This window comes from Stegodyphus dumicola, chromosome 2, assembly GCF_044657685.1.
Source record: "Stegodyphus dumicola isolate Sdum_Otavi_A_Nest chromosome 2, ASM4465768v1".
Classification (NCBI taxonomy): domain Eukaryota; kingdom Metazoa; phylum Arthropoda; class Arachnida; order Araneae; family Eresidae; genus Stegodyphus; species Stegodyphus dumicola.
Window position 1 is genome coordinate 73,107,010 of NC_140769.1, and position 12,853 is coordinate 73,119,862.

Genomic DNA, 12,853 nt, shown 5'->3' on the forward strand with positions numbered 1-12,853 from the left:
CAGATAACTTTTTATTTCAATTATGATTGTCATTACAATTACCTTTTTGTTTATGTTTTTTGTTTGTATAATTATTACTCATTTATTTACTGAAGTTTATTTGGGACTTTGAAAAGAGTCAGAAACTTAAACGAAATACTGAATAACTTTATACGAGCACTATATGTTGTGCTTTCCGATTTATATGATGTTATCAGAATTTGTATGTCTCTTAATCTGCTTTGGGAACATGACGTGTCCTGAATGGGAACATGGAGCTTACTCAAGCTATGTTCAAATATGTGTGGAATGGACGACACAAGCAGGAAGGGTTAATTTTACCCTTTGGGTTAAATCTCCACACTTCGGGATACAGAGACCAACTACTTGTGGTCTGAACGTAAAAGTATAAAAACTACTTACTAAATAAATTTAAAATAAGAGCTAACTTTGAATGCTTGATACTAACACTAAGACTGGCCTTTTAAATTATTACGTATGTAGTGCGCAAACTGCTGAAAACTACAATAAATTAACGTTTAAAATAACGAGAGGACTAGACTTCGCAGCGGACAGCAGCTGATTGAAACCTCGTGCGGAATGCAGTGGCAAGACGGCTCACTTTCTCTCTATCTCTGTTCTTCGCAAAAAGCCACAACTTAAATACTTAAGGGTTAGCAAGTACAATTTGCATATACAAGTTAATGCATTTATTCTGGCCGGAAGTGGAAAAATACGAGAGGATAGTAAAGTTTTAAAATAAAATAAACGTTAGTAAAATTTACGATCCTTACAATGTTACTTCAGGAATTCAAATGACAGAAAGAATTCTGGGGATCTTTCTGTGTTTCTTTTTAATGCAGAAATATGGAAAATTTATAAATTAATATTAACACGATTAGATATCTTTATGTGATAAGATCACGTGATATCTTCACTATAAAGTGATTATAATGTCTTATAATCGTATTTAACATCAGGTATTTTCAGTTTTCATAGTAGACTACCAAGGACTTACGAAATAGATCTCATGATTCCAACGAAGAATTTCTGTCTTGTGTCGAAAAAGAACATAACAAAGAATTTTTAAATATGCTGTAGAGACATTAGGTATTTTTTGGAAGCAGGCAAAATGAAAAATTAGCAAACGCCTTCGACAGGAATTGAACCACGGACCTCTTAAATACCAGCCCATCGTGGAGTTTCGCTAGACCACGAAGGCACGCTAGGAAGGCGGGAGAAATACCTTATATACTCCCCCTTTTAAAGGGCAACTGGACATTTTAGAGGACCCAGTCGCCAAATGCTGGGTGAGGAGAATTATCATCCAACACCCTTTTAGTTCGGGCACCACTGTAGAGAGTCATTAAGTATTTTGGAAGCAGGAAAAATGAAAAATTAGCAAACGCCTTCGCCGGGAATCGAAGCACGACCTCTGGAATACCGGCATAGCGTGCAGAACCACTACACCACAATGGCACGTTAGGAAGGCGGGAGAAATACCTTATAATGCAAACAAATGAAAACATATGTTCCCTGATTTTAGAACTTCCCTGATCTTATAATTTTTATGGAGCATTCCACAAATATGATGGATTTATTTTGTGGTACAAAAAAGTATTTATGCAACATGTTTTCTAAAAAATATCTTAAATGCACCATACTTGAGTTTATTCTGGCATAATATCTGTTTAGTATCTCTTCTTTTAGGTGACCTGTCGCAAGAACCTCGTTACAGACGACGACTTTATCTCAGGCGTTCCGACATAGCCCATATCGAGAGAGCCCGTGCTAGAACTCTTCGAATGACGATCATCATTGTGCTGACTTTCTTTTGGTGCTGGACGCCTTACGTGGTCATGGTCCTGTGGTACCTCTTCGATCCTGTCTCTGCCGATAAAGTAGATTCTCGCATCCAGTCCTCCTTGTTCATGTTCGCCGTGTCCAATTCCTGCGTCAATCCTCTCGTCTATGGAAGTTACGTCCTCAACTTTAAGCAGGTGTTTAAAAGAGCCTTCTGCAGGAGACAAGGTTCGCAAACAGGATCCGTAAACCACACGCAAATTACCACACCTGCTAAACGTGCGCCAGCATGTGAACCTGTTCAGAGAGCTATTTCTGTGCATATGAATTTAAATGGAGTCGGCACTTACCCAACGCTGGTGAAAGAGCAAGATGTGCATTTCACGTCAAATTTGCAGAGATGTCATTTTAGTAGTAGTTGCGGAAAGTTAGTGAGTGAAAGACGTGCATGTATTTCGAAGAATAAAACTCAAACTAGTGTTCATAGCTTGGATCATTAAACAAAGGAGTAATGTCGACGATATGATTGCAAGATGGCATAACCATTTTTCCATAAACAAGATAAAGTGACGTAAGTAGAAAAAGTAGATTTTCCGGGGATTGCAAACTCAATAAGCATGGATTAAGCAACTGCTCAATAAGCAATCGCTTTAAAATTTTAAATTGTTTGCTCACATACTTACCAATTTACTTAGTATTTCCTTTTACATTTTGCATTATTATTGTTATCATTATTAATAATATCTAAGTGCGCAATATGAGCGAATGCGTAATGTTTAAAACTGAATTAGGGTTCATACTTCTAATGAAATATCTTTATGTAATAAGAATCATCAAAAGATGAAATACTAATTAGATTACTTTCATTCAAATGTAATTATCAAGATTTGATGAAGAGTGTGTTTCCATATTTATTATTTCTACTTAAATTTGAAAATAAGAAGGCTTAAATAAATAAAGAGTATGAAGGAATTGGTTTACTCGAAGTATTATTCAAACTAAAATTGGAGAAGTTTCTGCTGAAACCAAATGTTATATATAAATTTTGCAGTAAAGTGTCAGTTCTTATATGCAAGTCGTACTAGTATTGTACCAGCAATCGTTTTGTCAAAGAACTCTTTTCTTGAGCGAAGGAGGAAGGTGGGACTTTACGAATTTCGTCTTGCTTCTGGTAACTTGCAGATATTGCAGTTGGTATTGCACTTGTTATTGCAGTTTAGTGACCACTGTACGAGATGTTGACAAATGTAATTATATCTATAGCAAAATATATTCATTCGTCATTCCAAACTCCTTTACGGCAACCTTTCATAATATCGCATGATACGATTTATAAATAGCACAGACGTTTTTATCTAGAAATATATGTTTAAATATTTCTTCAGAATCAAAAATAACACTTTTGCTTATGCCACTTATCTTGTATTGTTCAGATATTTGTATTGTGAGCTTTATCAACTCTTCCGATCTTTCATTACCATACTTGCATGCATTATTAATGTACTGACCAAAAGTTTCTGAAATGATGTATTCAAAGTTAATAACAGACTTTAAGTCCCAATGATAACCATCATCCTTAAAGTAACCACGCTCAGTTCCTCACATATACAGCAGTCTATCAACTGCTTTTCCCGAACTGAACGTTTGTTTTAAGTCATTTTAGAAGGACTTTGGAGGTTTAATTAAGTTCGTTGTTGAATATCCTGAATTGTGTGCAAATGATGAAACTAACAGAAGATTAAATCGGAGATGATGGAAGATGAGGAGCTTGCTGTTGTTTGCCAGAAAATGCACATGTCTCATAGCCTTGTGTGATGGAATGCAATCTGAGTAAAGAAGGTAATTAATAGAATTCTACAGCTTGGACTGCAGACTCATCATTTGTAATGTAACCGACACAAAACATTGTGACAGATAGCTGAAAACGCAGTGAAGCCAGCATGTATGTATTCGCAGTGCATATTTCCGTCAATATCAGTAAACAAAGTGAATATGCTCATCTCTTGGCTTTCTAGTTAATTGTCTATATTTACTCAAATATTCACAGACTTCACTGCATCACTGGAATTTTAACCGTTAACGTTTTGTCTTGTTTAATACAACATTTCATGCTCATTTAATACAAAATTTCATCCAAACGCTTTACTCTAATATCAGTTTCTGCCATATAAAACATAAGAAATGCAAATTCAACTCAATGCGAAAAATTGTTATACTTTATACCCCTTTCAACGTAATAGGAGCCTATTTCGAGAAATGACTTACAAGATATGTGAATACAGCAACATGATGCACCAAAAGGTAGACAAAGATGTATCCTTCATTGTCAGTACACTGCGGGATTAAAATGTATTATTTTAACAGTTTTAAACTCTGTTTGTACTGCAAGAATGATTACATACTCAAGGTAATAAATCACATAATTTATACATGTTTTATCTAAATAAAATACAAACGGTATCCATAAAATTCTTCTCGTAGCCTTTATTTTCACAGCCGTTATTTCACATTAATGAACATAGCATACAGTTATAAAATATATTTAAGTACTTTGAATTATTTCAAATATTTTGCTTTGACATTTTTATATTAAAAAACTGAATTATGGAAAAATATAGAAATCTTTTATAAGATTTATAATCTCTGTTAAGGTTAAGCAGCGCTCTTCGGTTTCCTCTGGTTAGGTATATTTATTAAAGATTTATATGGATTCTGAAAAGTAAAGTACAAAACGCTTGACTTTCACTGGATGAAACAGCTGTGATATTTAAGTTTAATTTTTTATTTTATTCCTTCTGAAATTTCAAGGGAGGTACCCAAGTTGAAATGAGAAACTTATAAATTGTAATAAACTAAAAGTTAAATATAAGTTTAAATCATGAGGTTAATTATGTTAATAGATTAAAATATGAACACCGATTTAAACTGATTGCCTTTAATACTTTTAAATAAATTTTATTTTAAAAAAGAGATCTTATTTACATGACCTTATACAATTTGCACTCTACAACAGCCTTGACATAACCATCTTATAATATTATAAATTTAAAATGAAAAATAGTTTTAATCCAACGCGCTTTTTGTATGACTATTAGATGATTGTTATAGACTATTAGATGATAATCCCAAGATAATAAAAGTGACGTGAATAGTATTGATATATATTTATCATTTTAAACTTGTAAACTACTTCTATGAAACTGCTTTCAGTATATCAGGTATAACAAAATTATATATTAAAGAATTTCATACATTAGTAAATCAAAAAATAATATCTCTTAATGACATTAAATTATTAAACAAAAACCAATTTATTCTAAAACGTTTTGTAGAACCCCTCAATCAGAGCAGCAAGTTTCATTTATTGGGACTGTATAATTTCTAAAAATTTCAAATATTCTAATAAAATAGATTAGTTATATTTATTGTAAATGATCAATATCTTTTGCGTGTTTTATTTCTTTGAATGAGTATGGTCTTTTGACCTTTTAATAAATATAACTATAGGAACTGTGGGACCCGTGTAAAAATCAGATATTAGAGATTTTACAAAATATTTTTTTTTTGTTTTTTTGTTTAAAAATGCCAAAACATAAACATTTAAAATAAACGTTGAACACGATCATGTAAAATATAAAAGTAGGTATTTAAAAGGCAAACTTAATTTTGGCGTAGATTGTAAAAAAAAAAAAGCAGTATCGATTACAAGCGCAGATCTGTGTCTGACTTCAAAATCCTTCAAAAGCGAAATGTTTTTTTAAGAAACAGACATGTATTTTGTGAAAATTAGCCTGTGCATTTCTCTGAACCGGAAAGAAGAAAACAAATGTTGAATCAATTTAGATCGAATGTGCGGCAACAAAAATCAACAAAAAGAGAACAGAAACACCACGAAACTAAACCTAAACAGAAGGAAGTGCAGAAAACTTTTATCTGATCGCTCTCCAACCCGATAGAGGTTTATTTAAAATCTATTACAATTTAAGATTGCTTTTTTTGCCTAGGTTTAAAGTTCAATATTTGCCTTAGATATAGCATTTGGTAATTGGACATCTATATTTTGACAACGGATGCGGAACTAAAGGCCTCATAAGGACTGTTGTATACACACTGCATGTTCGTAATCCTGTTACGAAAGAAATTCGGTGCTCTTTTTTAATTGTAAGATGTATCCTTTTTATAAATGTGTTTATGCGAATTATGTGAAATGTATTTTTATTAATACAAATACGTATTTCTTCCTTATAGTGTTTTTCGTATCTATGTCTTTCAAATTATGTTACGTGAAAATTAATATTCATGTTTATCATCGTCATTATTATGTAACTCTACCTGTTAAATATTGAAAAATGGCTGTTTTATGTATTAATTCCCAAATAATACTTCGTTAAAAATGTTAAATAAAATTGTATAAAAATATATAGCTTTATTTATTCACGAAACAGCAGAGTTATTATGCATATTAAGCATACATGAGAAGAAAACAAATGTTGAATCAATTTAGACCGAATGTGCGGCAACAAAAATCAACAAAAAGAGAACAGAAACACCACGAAACTAAACCTAAACAGAAGGAAGTGCAGAAATTAAAGAGAAGCATCAATATATGGATTTCAGCAACAGGAAATTGAAGTCCATTTGGATATGGGTAAGAAAAATGAAGCAAAATACTAAAATATAATTTCAAACAAATGAGAGGACTTAGCTATAAAAGTATTCAACATACTAGCTCTTACGAGCTAGATTTCAACATGAGATTTAGTTCATGATACATATTCAACTACTGCTATTCTCCAAACAGTGCCCGCTACTATTATCGCCATTTTGCTAACCAAGTAAAAACTTCGCTGCAAACTGATATTCCCTTTCATAAATATTTAATTGGATGCCATTTGTGACAAAAAATCATTAAAAAGTTCAGCGCTACTAATGCAAGAGAAAGGATGGAGAATTTTCTGAATGAAAAGCTAGTTCAAGTTCAAATTAAGAAAACGGGATCCATCAAGGCAAACATTGTACTGACTGAGATTTGCACTCTGACAGTCTCGGTTCTGGGGGCCATAAAATACACTAATCTATGGTTCCTGTAATCTGTCACATTGAATTAAGACTTACAACCCAGCTTTTTCTACGCCCACAGGGACGTTGCGTCGAAAATCCCGTCTGGCAGGTAGCAGATTTGAGGGTCGCACATTGGATGATCCAGATTCACAGCCTCCACACCATTCGTAATGTAAGAGGGGAATTATTTTGCAACCCAGACGTCCAGAAAAAGTCATGTACTATTTCTTTACGATCTTCGAGCATTCCTGAGCCTGCGTGTCCTGCCCAACATTGAGAATACCAAAAGTGTTAGCTATGCAGTGCGGTCACACAGACAGGTGGACCATATATATATACTTAACCCTATGTTTTACGGTTACTAAACTAGGGATAAAATTACTAGACTGAAATTTTGTGCCCACTTGATGATTAATAAATGCACTACAATTTAGGAATTTGGATTAATAAATTAATTTTAAAACCGAAATTATAACTAACATTTCAGCAAATTTTCATTCTCTCACTTTTATTGAAATGTGCTTTTTTGATACAGAACTGCTGACTGCATCGGAGTTTCTGCAAGAAATAATAAGAAAAAAGAAATAATTTTAAAGGTAACCAATGGTTATTTAAATAAATCTTCTTGTAAAACCTGTAATCTTCCTTCCCAAAACTGTGACTTTTTTATTTGTACCACAAAGTATCATATGAGACTAAATACAGAAAATGAGCAGTAAAGGTAAAATTTAGGAAAGATAATAATCATTTACTATGCATTTGCAAATAAAAATTTAAGTGCCAATTTTAAGATTCCTCCGTTACTGCGAAATTTTGAATACAGAAGAAGCAAATGTTCAACAGTTTCCTCGCCACTGACGCTACAATCACAAAACTTATCTGGACCCAATTGAAATCTGCTCAGATAACTTTTAAAGTTTCCATGGCCAATAAATATATTGAACCACTTTAAAATTTGTAAAAAATTATAACATGACAGTATCATTTTGACAGAAGATAAAAACTCTTAGCTAAGCTCTCTTTATTTGAACTGATTACATCAGTTCAAATAATTCATAATGCTCATGACGTACAGACCCAATTGAAATCTGCTCAGATAAATTTTAAAGTTTCCATGGCCAATAAATATATTGAACCACTTTAAAATTTGTAAAAAATTATAACATGACAGTATCATTTTGACAGAAGATAAAAACTCTTAGCTAAGCTCTCTTTATTTGAACTGATTACATCAGTTCAAATAATTCATAATGCTCATGACGTACAGAAGGATTTATGAATGCTGATAAAAATGTCAGTCTCGCGCTTGGTGGCAGTTTTCAAGAAAATCTGTTTTTTCATTCCCAACAATACCCGTATATCCAAGAACAAATATGTTTTTTTTTATCTTTTAGGTTATTCAGTTGTCTCTACGGTCTCCAGTTTAAAACAGCACTATTTTGTTCAGTGATCCATTTGATGGCAAAATTTAAACACAAAAGTTCAGGTACAGTTCATCTTGAATTCTAAATAAAACGTATACATAAATTCTAAATAAAAATTCTTCTAAATAAAATTGTTGAATTCTAAATAAAACGTATATACAAATTCTAAATAAAAATTCTTCGAATTCTAAATAAAACGTATACAAAGTACAGGTAATATATACTATATTGTACAATCTTTCTATACAAAAAAATCAATTCAAAAAACATAGACAAGTTAACAATTTAATTATTTTTACCTTGCTTAAATAAAAATACATTATCCGGAAATAATCTATGATTCTAGCTAAATTAAAATTCAAGACCATTTCTGAAGAAATGAAAAACTACCTGGCCATCAATTTTATTGCCATCGGTATAGCACGTTACGGAGAAATCATCTGCAATTTTAGGGATAATCTGAATATCATTAATAGCATTTATTTTAAGGATGAGTAAAAGCAAATAGAGTCAAAACACAATCACGACCAGATACAGAGAAGCAGAGAGATTTTACTTAACGGCAGTATAATAAAGAATGGTTTGTAAATTGGAGGTAAACCAGAAACAAACTGAATGACTGGAGGTAAACCAGAAATTGCATAAACATAGTGAGCTTATGATGCGATATCGACAAATGACCAGCTGAAGTATCCGCCCTTGAAAGCGTCGCAGATGCTTATAATTTATTATCCTCTTATAACTCCAAACTCTAGAGCCGTCATTATGAACAGATGATTTCAATTCCTTGCTTACAGATGAACGAGCGCAGTTTGAAATTAACAGCTTACGTGTTGCGTACAGTTAGACTTAATCCACGCTGAAATTTAGCACATTCATCTACTAAGTTAAATATAGTTCCCAATAAAATTCAATAAATCAAGGAAAACCCTTATTTTTTTTTACCATAGCGATTGGAGTTCCGTCGAGAAATGTTCGCTCTTCAATACGCATGACTTTGGTTTCATCAGAATTAAAGTCCAGTTTAAAACCTGTCATTAAAACATGTTAATAATGTCAGAAATCACTGTAGTCCAGCTGATAATAAACTAATACATTATTTCAATGATAATGTTCTGTTTCACACCTCAGAAGTCTTTAAGAGATTAAAAAAGAAAATGATCTTCGAGTTATATGGAATGTCAAGTAATTGGGAAAAAGAGTTCGCGGAGACCTATTGTTTATACAGTTTTATTAATTCTGTGGTGCTGAAATTTATTTTATACAAGTCATTTAAAGTACTTTATGCACATAATTTTTATAACATTTATGTAGCGGTAGATCCTTCCACAACATTTACTTCTACTTCAACTTAGCAGAGCCGTGACGTAGTGCAGTGCAGCTTGAAAAGCTACAGACGAGAGTTGGAAGTGCTGGAGACGAGACGTGTTCCAGAGAAGTGGATATCTGAGATGAAACGGTAGCATGCAGACGGCCTGTGGGACCCAGCAAGACATTTCCTATATCTATGCCGAAGTTGGCAGACGTGCCTTTGAATGTATTTATGGAAACTGTGAGTTAGTTAGCCGTACAACAATTCTGTGGAACTGTTGAAATTACAATCATTGTGAGACTGCTTGCAACGTTAACTTTAACTATCTTTTATTTATCTTACCTTTCATTCATTTAATATTAGTAAAATAAAGCAGTAATTATGCTTTAAATGGGTTCTACTATGTTGTTTGAAAGTAAATACTTCATTTATACTTATGAATATAGAGTATAGTTTTAATTTTATATTTCAACTTTTTCTGTTCAAATAAATTAAATTTAAAACATAGCTTCTCCTACATATTGATGTATAAAAATAATTATGGTATAAAAATCAAGGCGTAAAGAAAATGTAGTGGCCTATGCAGGATGTGAATAAAATACTTTCCCACTACACTTTTACATAATGTAAAATTAGTCTATTTAGGTTTATGAATTTGAAATATATTTTAGATATAGAATATATTTTCTCTTAAGACAATCTTACCTTTCTGACAATATTCTCCAGAATGGCTTTTACTACGAACTAACATGCTGATAGTGAAAAATGATGAGTAGAAGAAAGATATTCCAATAACGAGTAGCTGAGTGACGCAGTTTACACAACGTTTCATAACATTAATCTTGATATACTGATAGGAATGACCAATTCAAGAGGGAAGACGGTAACGTTAATGAAAGTGATGAAAGAAGTCACACATATGTTTTAGATACATTACAGCTAAATTATGCAAATATAAGAGAATATAATTGTAATGTCAATGTAAAAATCAGTTTCTCTCAGAGTCAGTCTCTGTGCAACAATAGTGGTTTTTTCTAATATTCATGCGCTAGCTCACGCATTCATCTAAACTACATTTACAAAATGCAGATAATATATATTATATTGTACAATCTTTCTATATAAAAAATCAATTAAAACACATAGACAAATTAACAGTTAACTTGATTTTACTTTGTTTAAATAAAAATACATTATCCGGAAATTATCTAAGATTAAAATTCCTTTTGTTGGCTAGATCCTTACTTGGATAGTGAACGCCTACGCGCTAAGTTCAACTGTATCAGTAACAACACTTTGAGAGTGGGAAAAGACCATTTTATTCAACTCAAAAAGTATTTACAGTTGGCATTCTTGTTGCTTATAGATCCACGGCAATGATTTTGGTGGTAGCTCAAAATATAAATGCAAAATTTAAAGCTGAGTGAAATAATCAGCCGAAGTTGCCCAAACGTATTTTAACGCGTAGTTGCTCTTGGCCATACCACTGCCATAAATTGACCGACAATTAATATTCACGGATTTAAAATAGCAAACTTAAATATTAACGATGTTCTAACGTAGTCAAAAGAAAGAGAGACACGTAGCCGAAAGGCAGAACACACTCTGTCTAATAAAACTCGGACCGCAGCTTAAATCGTATCTTTCTACCTACTTTGCATAACACTCGAAACTGAAATCCTATTCTGGCAAGAAAGTGTGGGTTGAAAACAAGAGCAATAGGAAAGTTTGCTTAAAAATAAAATTAACTGTTGAATAACGTAAATAAATACCTTCAAACCTTAAGTTCCACATTCGTATAATTGGACTTGGTCATAACAACTTTTTGTTTACAGAATTTTAATGCTATAATTGACATATCAGTATGAAATTTTATCGAAAATCTTCCATACATTGATAGTGCTTAGTGCAATCACTGTAGCGCAAACTACAGTGATTGCTACTTTATTTATAGTTCACGCCATTATGGTATTCAAATGTTTTAACAATTTGTTCATAAGTAAATGTGAAAATTTTAAATACCATAACTATGGTGCGTACTGTAATGATAATAAAAAGTTCCATCTCTCTCTCTCTCCTTTTTTTATTTCATATGATATTTCGAGACGTAATATCGAAAATATCAAAAAACTGAAATGGAAATTGAAACGTACATAGTACAGAAAAGCCTTGGCATAGAGTCTATTTTATTTCATTGGTAGACGTTACGCCTCATCTAAATCAGCTTAATCGTAAACTACACGGAAAAGGTATGGTTTGGTTTAATTAATTACGGCTAAACACACTAGGGTTATCTGCATGGGCCTAGTGTGCTTAGCAGAGGCCTAGTGTGCTAAGGGAAGCAATGCCTTCGTGGAGGACTTTCTAAGGGAAACTAGCTAGGATACGTGTTACACATGGGGAAAATCACGAAAACGTCCATGCAGCCAGCCCGTTTGCGGGATTTTAACCTCATACCGAACTACCAGTGTTCAGCGACTTACCGCTCGGGCGCTGGTGGGCCCTACAAGGGAAAGGAAACTTAATTTGTTGCATCTCCAAGAAATTATTCCTTTATTGATAAACGGCATTTTAAAACAATAATTCTAAATATGAGGGAAGCATTTCTCAGCAGGTTTCAGGAATTTAAAAACAGCAGAGCAACTTTAGCATTTGTCAAAATTCCTCTTAAAGCTACGATAACCGAGTTGAAATTTTCTCCTTTCGAAATTGACATTGGTAGCTCTGAAATACAATTGCTGGATTTAAAAAACAAGGAGATATGGCGCTCTAAATTCGAACGTCTTTGTGTTGAATTGGAAATATTGGAGAATAAAAAATATGATCTTAGTTCACAACACAAGTGGTCTGCTTTGAATGACCTGGAGAAGGAAGACATGAGCATTTTCAACGCTTGGAATCATATTCCTGACTCTTACGATCAGCTGAAAACGCTCGCGTTTGCTATTCTTTTCCTTTTCGATTCTACATATATATTCGAACAATATTTTTCAAGCATGAACATTATCAAGAGTAAACTGAGAAGTTGTCTTATTGATGAGAACTTGGAATCATGCCTAAAATTAAAAACAACAACATACAAACCTGACAATGTTCATATTTGGCTCTTTGGCTTATAAGGTTTCAGACCACTGGTATAGACCAACGTACGGTACGCAAAAAATTTTACGGAAGCAAAAAGTTTGAAGTATTCTTTAATATAATTCCATTTTGGGTTTCTACTCAGCCATTGTGGTAAATATTAGGAATTACCAACGCCTTCTGGTAAAAGCTA

The 12,853-nt window shown here is 32.7% G+C and overlaps 1 protein-coding gene across 1 annotated transcript in view; it reads left to right on the forward strand.

Moving 5' to 3' along the window:
* Positions 1–6,201, forward strand: part of LOC118185194 (adipokinetic hormone/corazonin-related peptide receptor variant I-like) — a 151,411-nt gene extending 145,210 nt beyond the window's left edge. The window contains exon 3 of the mRNA XM_035355119.2: positions 1,690–6,201. Within this exon, the coding sequence (XP_035211010.1) occupies positions 1,690–2,282 (593 nt within the window). The 3' untranslated portion in view covers positions 2,283–6,201. The remainder of the gene's footprint in view (positions 1–1,689) is intronic.
* The last annotated feature ends 6,652 nt before the right edge of the window (positions 6,202–12,853 follow it).